This window comes from Hyaena hyaena, unplaced genomic scaffold (genome assembly GCF_003009895.1).
Source record: "Hyaena hyaena isolate Hyena2069 unplaced genomic scaffold, ASM300989v1 scaffold_493, whole genome shotgun sequence".
NCBI lineage: Eukaryota > Metazoa > Chordata > Mammalia > Carnivora > Hyaenidae > Hyaena > Hyaena hyaena.
The window spans coordinates 126,245-145,552 of record NW_024081125.1 but is presented as its reverse complement, the minus strand read 5'-3'; the positions used below and the strand labels follow the sequence as shown (position 1 = coordinate 145,552).

Genomic DNA, 19,308 nt, shown 5'->3' with positions numbered 1-19,308 from the left:
CCTTAATGTTAGAATTAAAAAAAAAAAAAAAAGCTGCTGATAAGTACTTGAAACTTTTCTCACAAACACAGGTATCTCATTAACCTATGTTTTATTTTGAGTCAATTCATTATTCATCATTTCACATTATAAAAAGTAACCACACACACGTATGCATTCACAAATTAGATCATCTTTATCATACATCAATATATTTAAAAAAACATATTTTCTAATATCAATATAGTTAGATGCTGATTGCATTTTGAAATAGAGAAGCTGACAATAGCTTCATACAGTCTATCTCAAGAACTGACATTTTAAAATTAAGAAGTGTATATGTTCGACAGGCAAATTCTGATGGGAGTGTTAGCATCAGTACAAATGCATGCTGTTGATAGAGCTTAAGCATGATAGCTTAGAATAACAGCTGATTCAAACTAGGTTCATCATTTTAAATTAAGTGACAAGTACAATCTAAAGTGTAAACAAAGTATTTATAAAATAAATTCTTCTAGGAAATGAAATCATCAATCTATTATTTTTAAGGTAGGTATACCTAAAGTTACCAGAAATCTTGGTAGAATTTTCAATGCCAAATGGAAATTTCAGAACGTCCAGGAGCAACGCTGTCACCATAATCATGGGGCTGCTCAATTGCGGACAGCTGCTGTACCCTAGCCAGTGTGAGATTTCAACTGGGCTTGGAGACTTGTGAGAAAATGCAGTGTCATTCCGGACTCCCAAGGCCCCTTCAAGTGATTAGCTAAAGCAATTTCAGCTGATTTGGACTCCCATGTAATTTCTGAATGCTAAGCCTCTAGGACAATTAAACAGATGGTTTCCAGCACAGATAAACGCAGACTGGTCTTCTCTGTAGCGGTGTTTAAAGTGCAAACCTCAAGTTGTTTTTCGTTGTACTTCACTATGACATTGGAATTCTGTAACCACATTATTACTCAAGAAATACATACTATACCACCTAGGGAATCTAATTTCAAATATGGAAAGTTTATCAACATCAGCTGTCATTATGTGTCTGTTTTCCATTCATCAACCGAAAAAAAAAACCAAAAAAACAAAAAAAAAAAACAAAAAAAACACAAAAAACCAAAACAAAAAACCCAACACCCCAGCCATTGCTTTAGCTTTTGTCCATCAATCACATCATCTCCAGTTGTCTTTCTTTTGCCTTCTTCATCAAGCAGATGATTTAAGGATTGGATTTTCTCGATTTTCTTTGTCAAGAAAGAAAGGAGGGAAGGAGAGAAAGAGAGAAGAGGAAAAGAGAAAACAAAACATGAAAAATTGTATCTGTTTAGTGCTTACAAAGTAAATAAGAAATATAGGTTACTTTAAAGAAACCTAATATATGAGAATTCTGTTTAAGTGAAAAAGAAGTTACACATTAAAGATTACCTGGAACTATCTTTAATTACCAAATCCCATGCACATCTAACAAAGCATTCAATTCTATTCATACAGCTTTTCACACTTATTTTTTGGTCTGACAACAATGGAAATTAGCACAGGCACAAATATACCAACTGTCCGGCTTTCAAGGACATACGATACGACGCATTCCTGTACCTCCTTTAAGACACTGATGCTCTGAAACACCAGACATATCATTTCCAGGATACTGAAAAGCTGGAGAATGTATTGCATGGAATTGTTTAGAGAAGGAAAACTGAGATAAATAACACCTTCTGAAATCACTCCATAAGCTTATTTTAAGGGGAAAAAAAGATACTTTCATCCGGGTGAGGCACAGCCGCAAATTATGGGTAATACCTCACAGAAACAAGACCACTTTAGATGCCAATCAGCTACTCCAGTCACGCGGCGCTGTGTGCACACTCATGACAAAGTGCAGAGGAGAACCAAATTCCATGGAAATACAGTTATGGACTCCATATCCTGTCTCCCGCTTAAAAAAGCAGCTAAAGGGGCACCTGGGCAGCTCAGTCGGTTAAGTGTCCAACTTCGGCTCAGGTCATGAACTCATGGTTGGTGGGTTTGATGTCCGCATCAGGCTCTGAGCTGACAGCTCTGAGCCAGGAGCCTGCTTCAGATTCTATGTCTCCCTCTCTCTCTCTGCCCCTCCCCCACTTGTTCTCTCTCTCTCTCTCTCTCTCTCTCAAAAATGAATAAACATTTTTTAAAAAATTTTTAAATAAAAAAAAAAGCAGCTGTAATACCAACATTCCTCTTCCTTCAGGACATTCAGAAAAGAAGAAACACATGATGGGATTTTTTAGAGTGAACCCCATTTACTTTTTTTAACCATCAACTATATAAATTGATTGTATAATTTTATATATATATATTGAGCAAGAGAAAATTCAGTCTATGAAAAGGAAAAACATGCTCAGCAATAAAAGAACATAGACAATAATCTGAAATAAAGGAGAGCTGGTATAAATGTTAAGTTTTAGCGATCTTTAAAAAATGCCTATGACATTTAGAAAACTACATTGGGAAGAGAACGGATTACATTCTGATTATTAAATATGTTCTTCGATATAAGAATTCTAGGCAAGCTTTGGAGAGGAAGAGGGACTAGGCTGATAGGAAGGATCAGGGCACAAGAACTGAAAGGCACCTTAAGGGATGAAGCATAGCCCACCCCGTCATTTCCCAGATGGGCACAATGAGGCCCAGAGAGCAGGAATGAACTGTACACAGTGCCTAGCCGCCACCGGGACCCGGGCACAGGGCTCCGGCTCCATGCCTCGCTATAGACACCGCCCTGTCCTGCCTCTCCCTCAGGACTCTTAAGCGGAATTTCCATAGTATAATCATTTGAGTGGTAATTGCTTGGGCAAAGAACATGGTCTGTAAATAAAAGTACCCTTTGTATTAATCTTACTAATCTGTAATATTAGGGGCGCCTGGGTGGCTCAGTCAGTTAAGTGTCTGACTCCTGGTTTCAGCTTGGGTCATGATCTCACAGTTCAAGGTCAAGTCCCGCATCTGGCTGTGTGCTGACAGTGCAAAGCCTGCTTGGAATTCTGTCTTCTGCCCTTTCCCTGTCGGCTCTCTCTTTCTCAAAAATAAATGAAAATAAACTTTTAAAAAATCTGTAATATTACCTTTTCTATTTAATATTGCTTTTTTCTATGACATAATCCTACTCTTTGCTGGAGTTCCATTCAATAAATTTGTTTCTAAGTTTTAAATGAATTTTAAATACATCATATTTGTATACATACGTGTGGCCAACTAAATTTAGACTAAATTAAGATATAGTTCAGTTCCTAAGAGGGACCAAAGCATGAAGTTTCTGCAAAAAAGATGCATTTGAGAAACTCCATTAGGGAATATTCATGAATTCAGTGATATATGCTTAAAAGGAAACCGGAGTCCTGTCTCAGGTCCATTCTAAGCAGAAGGTCCGGGTGTCCTATGTGAATGAGAACACCGTAACGATCGTTTGGGCATCTGGGCTGCAATCAGTTCCACCTCGATGTGATCTCTCACCATGGAGATTTGTATAGTCTACTCTCCTAAATGTTTAAACTAAAAGTACCGGGGCACCTGGGTGGCTCAGTCAGTTGAGCATCCAACTTCAGCTCAGGTCATGACCTCACGATTCGTGGGTTCGAGCCTCGCGTCAGGCTCTGTGCTGACGGCTCAGAGCCTGGAGCCTGTTTCAGATTCTGTATCTCCCTCTCTCTCTGACCCTCCCCTGCTCATGCTGTCTCTCTCTCTCTCTCTCTCTCAGAAATATATAAAACATTAAAAGAAAAAAATTTTTTTAATAAATAAAAGTACCAAAGGCTTCAACAATTCAAACAATGTATGTAAATAGCACACAAAAAGGAATCACAAAGGAAAAGAACAGAGACCCCTTATAACCACATCCCTGAAGCCCAAGTACAGTCTGTAGAAATCTCCAGTTTGCTGGACCCACCACTCCGGATTATGGGCCGCAGTAATATTTCTTCAGTGGCATTAGCTGTACCCACTTTCGAAGCGCTGGGTGATTAAATACTGTGTACATAAAGCTGGCTGCTTGAGACGGATGCAGCTGCACCTCGTTCTTCTCAGAGATAAATTCCCTAAGTGCACACACTCCACAGAAAAATAACCGGATCTCAGATATTAATGGGAGCCACTGAAAGTGTCTCGCCGATCCCCTAAAGCTCCAGTGTCTTGGCCATATATAAATCATCTCATAGAAAGCATCTGACCCCACAGAGGCCCATGCGAAAATAAGTCCTTTGAATTTATACCATTTCCTCATTATAGACATCGTCTATTGTTTGGAAAGTATGTGAGTGGGAATGAAAGTGCCTGAGAAAAGACTGGAATGGGACACTTGGCGCAGCACCGGGTTACTTACAAGGTGGCCTTTCGTGGCTGTGGGTCTTTACTTCCACTGCTCTTGGGATCAACGGAGTTACTGGACCCACGGGAGGTGCCAGGCAGGGCAGGGGTGGGAGGAAAGGTGGCTGCGGCGCTACCAGCATTACGGGTGCGGAAGGAGTCGTCTGCAAGCAATTCAAGTACAGTCAGACATACTGAATATGCTAAGAAAGAGGTGAACCTAGGGTTAATGATAGTGGTTCTTTTTCTTTTGAAACCACTTTTATTAAGATATAGTTTACGGACAATAACCTGCACAGATTGAGGTTTGACATTACGCACACAGCGATGAAGCCGTCACCACGATCAAGAGTGAACCCCTCTTGATCCCTACCTCCTGTGCTCTGGTCCCCGTGCCTCACACTCCCGGCAATCTGTCTCCTGTCACTAGTTTGCATTTTCTAGAATTTTATATAAATATAATCATATGGTATTTCTGTCTTCTTTGCATTTTCTAGAATTTTATATAAATTCAATCATACGGTATTTCTGTCTTCTTTCACTCAGCACAAGTATTTTGAGATTCATCCTGGTCTCCGCGTGTATCAACATTTTGCTCTTTTTTATCGCTGACAGGCCGTTGTATGGATAGATCAAAATTATATATTCTCCTGCTGATAGACATTTGGACTTTTTTTCCCAGCTTTTTGACTATTACAAAGAAAGCTGCTCTGAACACATGTGTACAGGTCTATGAATGGATAGATGTTTTAATTTCTTGCCAAGTAAAAGCCTAGGAGTGGAATTGCTGGATCACATACTAACTGTGTATTTAACTTCATAAGAAACCACCAAATTGTCTCCTAAAGTGGTTGCAGCATTTTGCATTTCCACCAGCAATGAATAGCGTTCTGGAGAGTTGCTTTATACCCTCACACACACTTGATATTGTGAGTCTTTTTAATTTTAGATATTCTAGGGGCCGGGTACTGGTGTCTCCTTGTATTTCTCACCCCTCATTGCTTTTTTTAAAAATTCAGAACTTTAAAGTTTTTTAAATTTTTTAACACTTTTTACTTATTTTTGAGAGAGGGAAAGAGAGAGAGAGAACACAAGCAGGGGAGGGGCAGAGAGAGGAGATACAGAATCCGAATCAGGCTCCAAGCTCTGAGCTTTCAGCACAGAGCCCGACGTGGGGCTCGAACCCACGAACCATGAGATCATGACCTGAGCCGAAGTAGGACACTTAACCGACTGAGCCACACAGGCGCCCCTAAAATTCTGAACTTTTGAAACATTTTTTTAAATGAGCATTTTCTTGGTTTAATGTGTTTGTCTGGGCCTTTGGTCTACAAAATCTTTAAAAAGTGAGTATATAGTAACATCTGTCTGGCATCAAGAAATGATTTCTAGCATTAGCAGGAACAGATTTTTTTCATTACAAAAACCTATAAAAGTTTTTAAAAGTGGAGAATGCAAACACAGTATGAAAATAAAAATCATCTTTAATACCGTAATTCTCGCAACTGAAGCAACAGTCTTTAACCATCCTAATGTAATTTGCTTCCATCTCTTTTCCCTACACAGGCTACATATACGCACACACCTATGCATATACGCACACCTACGCATATACACACACCTATGCAAAGACCTACTATGCCTTCTATTTTATAACATACTTTGTGACTTAGTAAATCTTAACTATTTTTCTACGTAACCAAGTAGGGTTTTTTTTCTTTTAACATTTTAAGGAATATGTAGAATTCTATCTTTAAAACTTTTTTAAGTATCGTGGACACACAATTAGCTTCAGGTGTATAACACAGTGAGTCCTCTATGCGCTATGCTGTATCCCTACAAGGGTAGCTGCCATCTGTCACCATGCACACTACTACCTCTGATGATATTCCTGATGCTGTACCTTGCTCACTCACTCACCGGAAGCCTGTACCGCCCACGCCCCTTCCCTCATCTTGCCCATCCCCCACCCCGGGCAAACATCAGTTTGTTCTCCCAATTTAGGCTTCCCTCCCTTGCTTTTAAGTTGCTCTTCTCTAACAATTATGGATGCTACGCATTTTTTTCATGCACTTATTTGCATGTCTTCTGTGAAGTATGCAGTCAATTTTCCCCATTTTAAAACTAGTTGCCTAATGAGTTCTAAAGATTCCTTTTGTGTATCCTGGATAGAAGTCCTTTGTCGGGGACACGCAATATGATTATTTTTCCCAATCTATGCCATGCCTTTCTTTTTTTTTCATGCTCTGTTTCAACGAGCAGAAGTTTTAAATTTGATAAAGTCTGATATGTTAACTTTTTCTTTTATGGTTTGGAGAAATCTTTGTCTATCCCAGAATCACAAAGACTTCCTTCTGTATTTTCTTCAAAAATGCCATAGTTTCAGCTTTTCTGCTTAGGCTGATAATGCATTTTGAGATAATTCTATGTATAGTGTGAGCTAAGGAATAAGGTTCAGCTTGGGTTGTTGTTTTTTTTGGTTTCTGTTTTGTTTTTTGAAATACAAATACTCAGTTGTTCCAACACTGCTTTTTAAAATACTATTCCATAGGGGCTCCTCGGTGGCTCAGTCGATTGAGCATATGACTTCGGCTCAGGTCATGATCTCACAGTTCAAGACTTCAAGCCCCACATCGGGCTCTGTGCTGACAGCTCAGAGCCTGGAGCCTGCTTCGGATCCTGTGTCTCCCTCTCCCTCTGCCCCTTCCCTGCTCATGCTCTGTCTCTTTCTCTTTCTCTCAAAAATAAATGAACATTAAAAAATTTTTTTTAACTACTATCCCATCACCACTGACTTATCCTGGGGCCTTTGTGGAAGGGTAGCTGTCAGGGCAGGCACGTGGTCCTAACTACTGACTGGTTGAAATCAGGTGGTTTAAGCTCTCTAAATTTTGTTTTCTAAACTTTTCATTTTTTCAAAATGGTTTTGGCTCTCCTCAGTTCTGTGCATTAACTTTAGATGTTAGAATTAGGGTAGAGATTTCTACAGAAAGGCCAGTGGCATTCTGATCAGGATTGCATTAAATCTCTGGATCAACTCAAAAGAAATGGGCATCATGAACACTATTCAGTTTTCCCATCCACAAACACAGTGTATCTCTCCATTTATTTAGGTCTTCTTTAATTTCATTCAGCAAAGTTTTGATTTTTTTTTAGTGTACATATAATATACACTTTGTTAAACTTAGCCCTGAAAACGTAAATGTTTTTGAAGTTACTGTAATTTTTTTAAGTAGACTTTTGTTTTTAAAAGTTCAGATTTACAGAAAAATTGAGAATACAGAAAATTTTCATCTACGCCCTCATTTGGTTTCCTCTAACACTTTAGTAAGCTACAGTTGTTACAGTTAAGGAGGCCAGTAATGAGACATTATTATTACAAACCAAAATCTACAGTGTGTTCAGATAGTCTTAGTTTTTACGTAATGTCTCTTCTGTGTCAGGATCCCATCCAGCACCCAACATTACGTAAATTCCCTTGTCAGCTCACCTCAGGCTTTCCTTAGCTGTGATGGTTTCTTAGCCTTTTCTTGTTTTGGGTGACACTACCAGTTTTGAGAGGTACTGGCCAAATATTTTGCAGGATGCCCCCTATTAGAATTTATCTGATGCTTTTCTTACAATCAGACTAGGGTTGTGGGCTTGAGGAAGGGCGCCAGGGTAGAGGGCCATTTTCAGCACATCATACCAACAGCACACATGATGACAAATTTTACCACATTTTATGTGATGACCTGTTTCACGACAGGGCACTAGAAATGGGACTGCTTGAGTGAAAGAGTGTTTTTTTTTTAAATGCATATTTTTGAGAGCTAGACAGAGGATCTGTGGCAGGCTCTGCGCTGCCAGCAAGAAGCCTGATGCAGGGCTTGAACTTCTGAACCGTGAGAGCATGACCTGAGGTGAAGTCGGATGCTCAACTGACCGAGTCACTCACATGCCCCTCAAAGAGTACTTTTTAAAACTAGGATTCTTAGGGCATCTGTGTTGCTCAGTCGGTTGAGCATCCAACTTCAGCTCAGGTCATGATCTCACAGTTCGGGAGTTTGAACCCTGCATCTGGCTCTGTGCTGACAGCTCAGAGCCTGGAGCCTGCTTTGGATTTTGTGCCTCTCTCTCTCTCTCTGCTCCTACCCTGCTTGTGCGCGCTCGCTCTCTCTCTCTCTCTCTCTCTCTCTCTCTCAAAAATAAACATAAAAAAAAAAACCCCTAGGATTCTTGATGAATGTTACCAAACTGTTTTTCAAAAGGGTTCCGTGTTTTCTCACACCCGCTAACAATGGATATGTTGCAATTTGTTTCCTGGAATCCTTACTAGCATTCTCTGTCCTCCCCTCCCCCCCAACTCCCTGTCTGCTATGTCCACATAGCCTTGGATGAACTGTAATTGATGAAAGGCAAAAGTCACCCAACAATTAATGATGGGTTCATATTAAGTAAAAAAGAACTCATTCCATTTGACCTTGCAAGCAATCACGGTTTTATTTTCCCCGCCCTCTTACACTCATTCCGTGCTCCTGCCAAACCGGCCACTGCTGCTTCCTCAAGACACTGACACATGGTCTTTATGCCAGGTACTCTGAACAGAGCGTGATTCCATTCTCTTCTATGCCTGCTAGAGATCCCGGCATTCCTTAAGCTTTATCCCAAACGTTAGAAACATCTGGAAGCCTGTCTTAAGTCCCACAGGTAAGTTAAATCTCTTCTCTATGTAAGAGACATCTTGTCCCCTTTTTCTCTTTGTAGAACAGATGTGTAATTGTATAGTGACATTTTTCTCAGTCTGTACTTCATTGAGCAATAATATGTAATGACCGAGAAGATCTTTCATTCACCCAATATATTCTCTCCCCCCAAAATAATACTGAACCCTTAAGACAGAATATTTTCCAAATATTTTAATATTTACCCTTATAAAATATATTCTTTTAATTAAGGCTTTGGATGTTTATTTGCCCTTATAAAATATATTCTTTTAATTAAGGCTTTGGATGTTAAGTTTTAGGATCTGCAAATCATATACACACTCTCAATTCTCAAGGTGATGTAAGAACTAGCAAAGTACAAACTGAAGTTAGTGCACATAATTAAAACTTGAAAAACACTAGTTTTGAACCAATGTTCTTACTGACTGAAGTGAAGAAACTGCTTGGCAAGAACTGTTACAAGTTCATGAATAAATATGCTCATTGGAAGTCATGTCTAAGAGGCTAGATGGGATCCACACAAGTTTGAAGAACCACTTCTGGGTATCAATAATCATCTGCCCCATCAGCTCCAAGCTAAGCTAATTCAAACTGACTTTCCATATATATTTACAATTCTTTTTTTTTTTTTTAATATTTTTATTTATTTCTAGGAGAGAGAGAATGGAGAGAGAGAGAGAGAGAGAGAGAGAGAGAGAGAGAGAGAGAGAGAAGGGGAGGGTCAGAGAGAGGGAGACACAGACTCTGAGATAGGCTCCAGGCTGAGCTGGCAGTCAGCACAGAGTCCGACGCGGGGCTCGAACCCACGAACCGCGAGATCATGACCTAAGCGAAAGTCGGGCGCTTAACCAACTAAGCCACCTAGGCGCCCCCATATATATTTACAATTCTTAAAGACACCTATATTACAAAAGTTCACAAACCCTTATTGTTCCCTAAGTATCTCCTAAAGAATTCGCTGACTTGCAAAGATAAAAGTAAACAATAGTTTTATTATTTACATACATCCCTCACTTCAAGAAGCGTTGATAACTTTAGTTCAACAATTTTCTATTATCAAATTCTTTCAGGTTTCTTATGCTACTCATAGTCTACCCTGTAGAACCACTCTATATACAGTATATGAATATCAGTGCTCTAATATTGGATCTATTTTCTCCTCTGGTAAGTGAAATACACTGTTTACAGGCAGGGAGTGTATATTCTTCATAAGAATAAAAAGAACATAGTAAGAGGAAGACAGAATACTCAAAACACAACCTGAAAGGGACACAGGACCAAACTTTTAAAAGTTTCAGACCTCTTGAGTAGATCTGCTATTCTTTACACTAAAAACTTACCACAGCCCAATAATTTTCAGCCAAGACTTCTAAGGCAAAAAGTTAAAAATATACACAAACAGCCATTAGCAATTTTTAGCAATATATTTTCCCTTATTCACTGTATCTTTCTGTGCTCTATTATATAAGCCAACGGTCAGCAAACTACATGTCTGTAAGCCAAATCGTGACTGCTGCCTGTTTTTATAAATAGAACTTTATTGGAACACGGCTATCCCTATCCATTATCTACTGTTTATGGCTACTTCCGCTCAACAGTAGAGTTGAGTAACTGTGACAGAAATCAATTTGGCCAAGAAAGCCTAGAATATTTACTATCTGGCCCTTTACAGAAAAAGTCTGCTGACCCCTGGTAGAAATATTCAAATATGTAATACTGCAAATGTTTGGCTACATGTGATTCACCATGAAGCCCTACTGTTTTTAACTTCTTTAAAAATCACTGCAAAACTTTTAGTCTGTGCCCCAGGAGGTCCTCAGACTATGGAAGAACCTCCTAGACTACTGTCCTTTCTCTCTTTCAAAAGTATTGAGCTCTGGGTCTTGATGGTGAAAGATAAATGGCAAGGTCCAGTATTTTCTCAGTTGTAGGGAAAGGTTTAATCATTTAGGCATTTGATAAAGATACAAGTTTAAGGAAAACATTGTATCTAGAAGTGGCATTTAAAGAAAACAGTAATTCATTAAATTTAGCAATGCTTCAACAGTAAATAAATGTTTAAAAATTTTTAAAAAAGGGGGGAGGTGCCTGAGTGGCTCAGTCGGCTAAGCGTCTGACTTTGCCTCAGGTCATGATCTTATGGTTCAGGGGTTCAAGCCCCATGTCGGGCTCTGTGCTGGCAGCTCAGAGCCTGGAGCCTGCTTCAGATTCTGTGTGTCTCTCTCTCACTCTGCCCCTCCCCCGCTCACACTCCGTCTGTCACTTGACAATAAATGCTAAAAAAAATTTTTTTTAAATTTAAATTTAGCAATTTTCTTAAATAGCTCAGATTTCTACTTACCAGTTAATGAAACCACAGAAGTCTTTCCTAACCCTGAGACGGAAGGGGTATATCCTCCTGTAGAACTTTTGCTAGAAAAGAAGGTGATTTGTTTTAAAATACAAGAACATGCTTCTGTCACCCTAGTCATTAGGCATTTGGTCTTTTTAAATCCTGTTTAATGCTCTCCTCTAACTCTGATGAAAACACAGTTGCTACTTTTATTTCTCATTTATTCTTTACATTCCGTGCCTCACAACAACTACTCTTTCTTTACCTTAAAAGCATTTCCTTAAACTTGCTACAGCAGAATCAGTTTTTCTTTTGATGCTCAACTACAACAGATAATATGGATAAAATTTCCCTGGAAGTAACTCATCTCCAGTTATAATCTCATTGTCCATCTTGAGATCACGCTATTGATTAGGAACTTCAGGTCGATCTATTGAGAATGTCCAAAAATGTAGCTGAAAATCTAGACTAAGCTATCTTTAACAAAAGGAAAACATATTTTTCCCATGCCATGCTATTTTTCTTGACAAATACTTTTAAAGACATTTATGTTTACTTAAAGTTACTTTCATTTAAGGATATGCAGCTCTTACATACTACACGTGTACAACATATATTAAAAATCATGGTCACTGAATTTACGCTGACTCGCTCCTAATCTTAACTGTTGATCATCCAGTGTGTGGGGCCAATGGGGAAACTAGACATTCATCTATCGTAAAGAGAACTGTTGTGATCATTCTGCCATAAAAAAACATGCCAGTGCTTCTTTATAGAAAGAAACAATATCAACAGCAAATGGATGTCCACATTCACTTAGCAAATGGGACACGTCCATACCCACTTAGAAGTTGAGTGGTGCATAGAATAGAGCACCATCTCCTTCATAAAACAATATATGGATTCCATGGTGTTATGATACAGCCCCAAGGCAGTAAGTCTTCCTAGAATGCCAAAATACCTATTATTCAAATTGGTAGACTTAGAATTTTTTTTCATATAAAATCCTTACAGAAGAACACTTATAATCTATTGACCAGTAAAAATCCCAAAATTAATCCTGATTTTATATAATATAAATATTTCACATAAGCCAAAATAAGTAACCATAAAATAAAAATTGGGTTAAAACATGAATAGCTGACATATCATACCTAGCACACTTGTCCAAGTTGCCATATTTCGCATGAAAAGCTTGATTATTAAAAGACTGGCTTCGGATCAGTTTGGATTTCTTGATTTCTTTGCCTGGAGTAAAAAGCAGAAGGAAAACGCAGCTGTTCGGTTCATCCTAAGCTGCCCTAAGCCATCCCCTTGCCAATTCCCCCTCCCTTTCATTAGGCACAGATTTGTCCAGCCTCCTTTCCTCAGTCTGAGCTAACCGGAGTATCTCTTACCCCTACTGCTCATCAAGAACTCCCCAAACAATGAATGATAAAAGGTAAAAGGTGTTTTAGAATAATACATCTCATCGAATGGAGTGACTTTCCCTATAACCGATTTTATGAAAGGGAAAAAGAAGACCAAAAAAAAGAAGCTATTTCTTACTTGTCGATGGGGTGCTGGTTCCAGAAGGTCCAGGAACAGAGATGGGGATGCTCTTGGGCAGGGATGTTGGTGTCTTGGCGTCTCTACCTAAAACAAACTCTGTTTTAAATGCTGTAATCTCCTCCTAGCTCTTCATGTCCATAAGCACACAAGACAACACAGAGAATATGCGTCCTACTGGCAGGAAGCGCTCTCTCCCAAATATGCTTCATTTATACATCACATATTTCAGGCTTAGCTGTTCAGTGACCCAGTTCACAGCAGCACTGCTGTCGTCAGACTTTAAGTTTCCCGGTGAAGGATCTGAACCTCCACACTGGCTCCCACCATTTACTCATGAATTCCTAAATCGGTACCACATGAAACAGCCAATTTTTGAAAACAACTTTTAAGAAAGCGAAAGAAAGTGAAGCAATTTTTTCTGTATCAACTCTTCAGCACAGCCTGCCAGCACACCAGGACGCAACATTAACCGTGTAACTTAGTGGTTAAGACACCGGAAAACTACTCACGTTTCTTTTCAAAGCTTTTCTCACTCACGGGCCTCCCATTGCTCTGTTGCTTCTCTTTCTCTAACTGTTCCTATTATTAAAACAGTATGTTAGAGGGGCACCTGGGTGGCTCAGTCGGTTAAGCGTCCTACTTCAGCTCAGGTCATGATCTCGCGGTTTGTGGGTTCGAGCCCCACGTCGGTCTCTGTGCTGACGGCTCGGAGCCTGGAGCCTGTTTCAGATTTTGTGTCTCCCTCTCTCTGATCCTCCCCTGCTCGTGCTCTATTTCTCTCTCAGAAATAAATAAAACATTAAAAAAAAAAAAAACCCAGTATGTTAGCAGGAAAGGTTAAGTGTAAATAGATTTATACAACTCTTCTCCTTTTATTATTTTTTTAAAGTTTATTTGAGAGAGAGACGTTGGGAAGGACAGAAGAGACGCAGAGAGAGAATCCCAAGCAGGCTCCACGCTTAGCACAGACCCTGATGTGGGGCTCAGTCCCATGAACCATGAGATCATGACCTGAGCAGAAATCAGGAGTTGGACACTTAACCAACTGAGCCACCCCGGTCCCTGAAAACTCTTCTACTGAGAAATTAAGCATTACAGATACAAATACGGTTCACAAAAATGCCTTAGCAAAGAATTCTGTTTCCAAATTACTGTCTGAAGAAGTCAAGGTTCTTTCGGATTTGTGTTCTTTTAACAGCTACAGAATTGTGCCCTGGGAGGTCTGTCAAGCTATCATTAGTATCATTGTTATAATGAGCCTTTATATTCTAGAAGGTATTTACCAATGCTCATTGGCAAAATATTGGTTATTAGCAGTCATTTCCATTTCTGACAGGTAAGTGGCAAAGTAATATTTTTCTTTAAAAGACTCAGAGAAAAAAGAAATGGTGTTTTAGATATTTTTAGATGTTTTATTGAAGTATAACATATGTAAAGCAAGTGCATACAGCTCAATGAATTTTCCCAAAGTGAACACATATAACCATCTTCCATACCTAGAAATAAAACGTTACCAAAATTGTTTATCCCAAAAAAAGAACAAGCAGGCAAGAAAAGCAATAAATATACTAAGTTCTGGGCAAACTTAGCACAACTGCTACACCCAGGGTGCCTGGCTGGCTCAGTTGGAGGATCATGTGACTCTTGATCTCGGGGTCGTGAGTTCAAGCCTCACACTGAGTGTGGAACCTACTTAAAATTCAAACAAAAACCAAAAGCCAAAAAAAACACCACTACACTCGGCAACTGGAGAACGTGCATTCTTTTCAATCGTACATGTAAAGAAAAACAGGGAGAAAATAGACAACAGATTTAAAAAAATTCTACTTAGAATCGGTCTACATAAAAAAAGAACCCAATGGAAACTCTAACACTGCAAATAAAGCATGTGAAACTGAAAAATAAATGTCACTAAGTGGGCTCACAAGTAATGTTATCTACTTCCTCCACCTTTTCCTCTATTATCTGGATCACATTAATCACAGCTGTCTTCAAGTTCACTAACTCCAATACCAGGATCATCTGTGGATTTCTATTGCCTGATTTTTGTCTTGGATTTAGGTCATTTGGGTTCTAAAAGTTTTCAGGGCCTGCTTGTGCTCTACACCTCCTACTGCTGGCAATCCTGAACTTCACTCTTTGTTCAGAAGGCTGCTGAAGTTGAGCAACTGGCTTTCCAGATTTCCACTGAAGTGTGTAATCTCACAGAACAATTCTCCACAGAGAGAAAATACAAAGAAGTCAGTGGGAATTTGAGAGCTGAATACAGCCCTGGGAATAAAAACACTGGATGGGCTCAGCAGCTGAAATGCAGGGGACAGGAAAAGAGTCAGTGACACTGAAGCCACATCAACAGAAGTTATTCACTTTGAATAACAAAGTTCAAGGAAAAAAAAAATGAACAAAACCTCATGGACCAATGGGCCCATATCAAAAGGTCTAACACCTGGAACTGAAGACCCAGAAGTAGAAGAGTGAACACATACTTAAATAAATAATGGCTCAAACCTTCCCCAATTTGGGAAATGATACACATTTACAGATTCAGGAACTGAGCAGATCCAAAACAGATAAATTTGAAGGAAATCATGCCTAAACACATCAAAAGCAAACTGCTAAAAATAAAAGAGGGAAAAAAATCTTCAAAGTAACCCAAGAAAAGCAACATTACATACAGAATAATAATCTGAATGAGAGCTAATATTTTATCAGATGCAGAGATATTTCAGATAAGAGAAACATATTTCAAATAAGAGAAAACTAAGAAAAAATGTCACAAAATACCTGCACCCCAAGAACAACTAAAGACAGTTCTTCAGGCCAAAGGGGAAAAAATAACAGAGGGAAGTTCGGATGCTAAGCAATGAATGAAGAGTACTAGAAATTGTAAAAATAAGAAAGTAAAAACTGGAGTTTACTCTCTTAAATTCTTCAAAGATACAGATCACAACTTAAAGCAAAAATTATTACACTGACTGCTGGGGTTTCCAATAGAGATATAATTCATGTAACAATTATAACATAAAGAAAGGGTAGAGAGATCTGTATCATTGTTAAATGAAGTGGTACAATATTAACAATTAATAGACTTTTTTTTTTCCTAGGAGAGAGAGAGAGACAGCGTGAGCAGGGGAGGGTCAGAGAGAGAGGGAGATACAGACTCTGAAATAGGCTCCAGGCTCTGAGCTGGCAGTCAGCACAGAGCCCGACGCGGGGCTCAAACCCACAAACCGCGAGATCATGACCTATGCGAAAGTCAGACGCTTAACCGACTAAGCCACCCAGGCGCCCCAACAATTAGTAGACTTTAAAGGGTTAGGTATATAGTAACCTCTAGATAAAACTACCAAAAAAAATTTTTTTTAAAAAGAAAAGAGGAAGAGAAAGAGGAGAGACAAAACACCAACCACTAACGTGAGGATGAAACAGAGGTCATCACCATGGATCCTACATGTATTCGAATAATAATATAAGAATATAAACAACTCTATGGGAACAAATTTGACAGCTTAGATGACAGAATTTGACTATGGGAAACAAATTATCAAGTTTACAAAAGAAGAAATAAAAAATCTTAACAGATTTATAGCTATTAGTAGTTGAATCAATTATCAAAATTCTTTCCAAAATGAAAACATTGGGCTTTGATAGTTTCACTAGTGAATTCTATCAAACACTCAAGGAAAAAATAAAAACAATTTTATAGAAACTCCATCAGAAAACAGAGGAAGAGGAATTAAGAGGAAATGGTAATACTACACATCTTATTTTATAAGGCCCACAACTCTAACACCAAATTTAAAAGTCCCAAAAATGACAAAAAAGGAAATTTTAGACTAATTTCACTGTGAATATAGATGCAAAAGTCCCTTTAAAAACTAGCCAAGAATCCAACAATATACAAAAGGATAATCAAGTATAGTTTATCCCCCAAATACAAGATTAATTTACCATTAAAAAAATCAAGGTAATTTGGGGTGCCTGGTTGGCTCAGTTGGTTGAACATCTGACTTCAGCTCAGGTCATGATCTCGTGGTTCATGAGTTCAAGCCCCGCATCAGGCTCTATGCATATCAGCACAGAGCCTACTTTGGATCCTCTGTACCCCCTCTCTCTGCCCCTCCCCTGTCATGCTTTCTCTCTCTTAAAAATAAACATCTAAAAAATTTTTTTAATTAAAAATAATAAAAAATAAAGAATACAGTGGTTTAACAGGATGAAGAATAAACAAATGTCATTTCTAAATATGAAGGAAGAACATTTCACAAAATTCAATAATCATTCATACAAACCCTCAACAGACTAGGAATAGGAGGGAATTTCCACAATTTGATAAAGGGCACCCACATCAAACCTCTTGGTAACATCATACCAAATGGTGAAAGATTGAGCTACTTCCCCCCTAGAATCCATAAAATGACAAAGATGACTGCTTCCATCACTTTAATTTGATTGGAAGTGTTTCATTATACTGTAAGTCCTAGACCTTGCAACCAGACATAAAAAATAAAAGGCATAAACACTGAGTAAGAAGAAGCAATCTGGCTGTCCTTAAAGAGCATACAATGGCTCATGTAGAAAATCCTATTAAATCTAAAAACAACTCTAGAACAAATACAAGGTGAATATACAAAAATCAACAGTAATTGACAGCAACGAAATTCTAGAAAGTGAGATTAAAAATTACAATTCCATTTATAATAATGCCCAAAACTATAACATGCCCAGAAATGAATCTAACAAAAGACCTCCTTTAATACTACCAAAATTACACAGAAGAAAGATTAAATTAATGGAGTGGTATACAATGTTCATGGATTAGAAAACTGATTATTAAGATAGCAATCAACCAAACTGATCCATAGATCAATCCTAATTAACAGAATTCTAACAAAAATTCCAGCAGGCTTTTTATGTAAATGGATAAACTGATTCTAAACTTTATAGCAAAATGCAAAGGGCCTAAACTAGTCAAAGCAATTTAAAAAGAACAAAGTTCAAAACCTTAACCTACCTTATTTCAAGAATTACTATAATGTCACAGTGATAGTTTGGAATTGTCAAAAAGATAAACATGTCAGTGGAACAGAATAGGGAGTCAAGAAATAAACACATACATACATGGACAATTTTTTTTAATATGTTAAGGCAATTTAATAAGGGAAGTTTCTGACAAATGGTGCTAGGATTTAACATTCGGATGGGAAAAAACATACAAAACTAATTGAAATGGACAACAGACCTAACTGTAAAACCTAAAACTAAAAGTTCTAGAAGAAAACATACGGAAAAAGTCTTTGTAATTTGGGGAAAGACAATGGATTCTTGGAACAAACAAGCATAAAAAATAAGAGAAAAACATGGGTAAGTGGAAGCTCATCAAAGTTTAAAACTGCCCTTCAAAACACACCATTAAATAAGTGAAAGATAAGCCACAGACTCAAAAGAAAATATTCACAAAATGTGTTTCTGACAAAGGAGTTGTATTCAGAGTGTATGAAGAACTCTTGCATCTCAAGCCCACAACAATCCATTTAAATATCTGAAAACAGGGGCGCCTGAGTGGCTCAGTTGGTTGGGCTTCTGACTTTTGGTTTCAGCTCAGGTCATGATCTCTCAGCCGTAGGATCAAGCCCCATAAAAAGCTCCATATCCGGCTCTGCTGCCAAGAGTGCAGAGCCTGCTTGGAATTCTCCCTCCCTCCCTCTTTGCCCCTTCCCTGCTTGCATGGGCGCGTGTGCTCTCAAAATGAATAAGCAAACTTAAAAAATCTGAAAACAGACTTCATCAAATAAGAAACAAGGATGGGCAATAAACAAACAGAAAGATGTTCAACATCACTAGGTATCAGGGATATACAATTTGAAATCACAATGAGGCACGATTACGTACCCACCCTATCGAGCTGAGAGGATATGGGGTAACTGAAGCTCTCCACCACAGCTGATGGGCATGTAAAATGGTACAGCAACTTTGTAAAGCTGTTTTTTTTTATTCATTTTATTTTTTTATTTAAAAAATTTTTTGAACATTTATTTATTGCTGAGAGAGAGAGAGAGAGATAGAGTCCTAGGACAGGAAAGTCAGAGAGACAGGGAGACACAGAATCTGAAGCAGGCTCCAGGCTATGGGCTGTCAGCATAGAGCCCAACGTGGGGTTCAAACTCACAAACTGCAAGATCATGACCTGAGCTGAAGTCAGATGCTTAACTGACTGAGCCACCCGGGCATCCTGTCTTTTGTTTGTCTTTAAATTAAGCATGCCCTACTATCCAATCCAGTCATTCCATTCCTAGGTATTTCCTAGGTTTGAAGACTTCTTCATATGCTCACCCAAAGACTTCTTCATAAATGATCACAGCAACTTTATTTCTAATATCCCCAAACTAGAAGTAACCCAAGTACTCA

General features: G+C 38.5%; 1 protein-coding gene across 1 annotated transcript in view; it reads right to left on the bottom strand.

The window, feature by feature from the left end:
• Window positions 1–1,072: 1,072 nt before the first annotated feature.
• PPP4R4 (protein phosphatase 4 regulatory subunit 4) overlaps window positions 1,073–19,308 on the bottom strand; it is a 106,596-nt gene continuing 88,360 nt past the window's right edge. The window contains exons 20-25 of the mRNA XM_039254559.1: window positions 13,410–13,479; window positions 12,898–12,984; window positions 12,504–12,597; window positions 11,359–11,429; window positions 4,328–4,475; window positions 1,073–1,217 (exon numbers count right to left, since the gene is read on the bottom strand). Of these exons, the coding sequence (XP_039110490.1) occupies window positions 1,193–1,217; window positions 4,328–4,475; window positions 11,359–11,429; window positions 12,504–12,597; window positions 12,898–12,984; window positions 13,410–13,479 (495 nt within the window). The 3' untranslated portion in view covers window positions 1,073–1,192. The remainder of the gene's footprint in view (window positions 1,218–4,327; window positions 4,476–11,358; window positions 11,430–12,503; window positions 12,598–12,897; window positions 12,985–13,409; window positions 13,480–19,308) is intronic.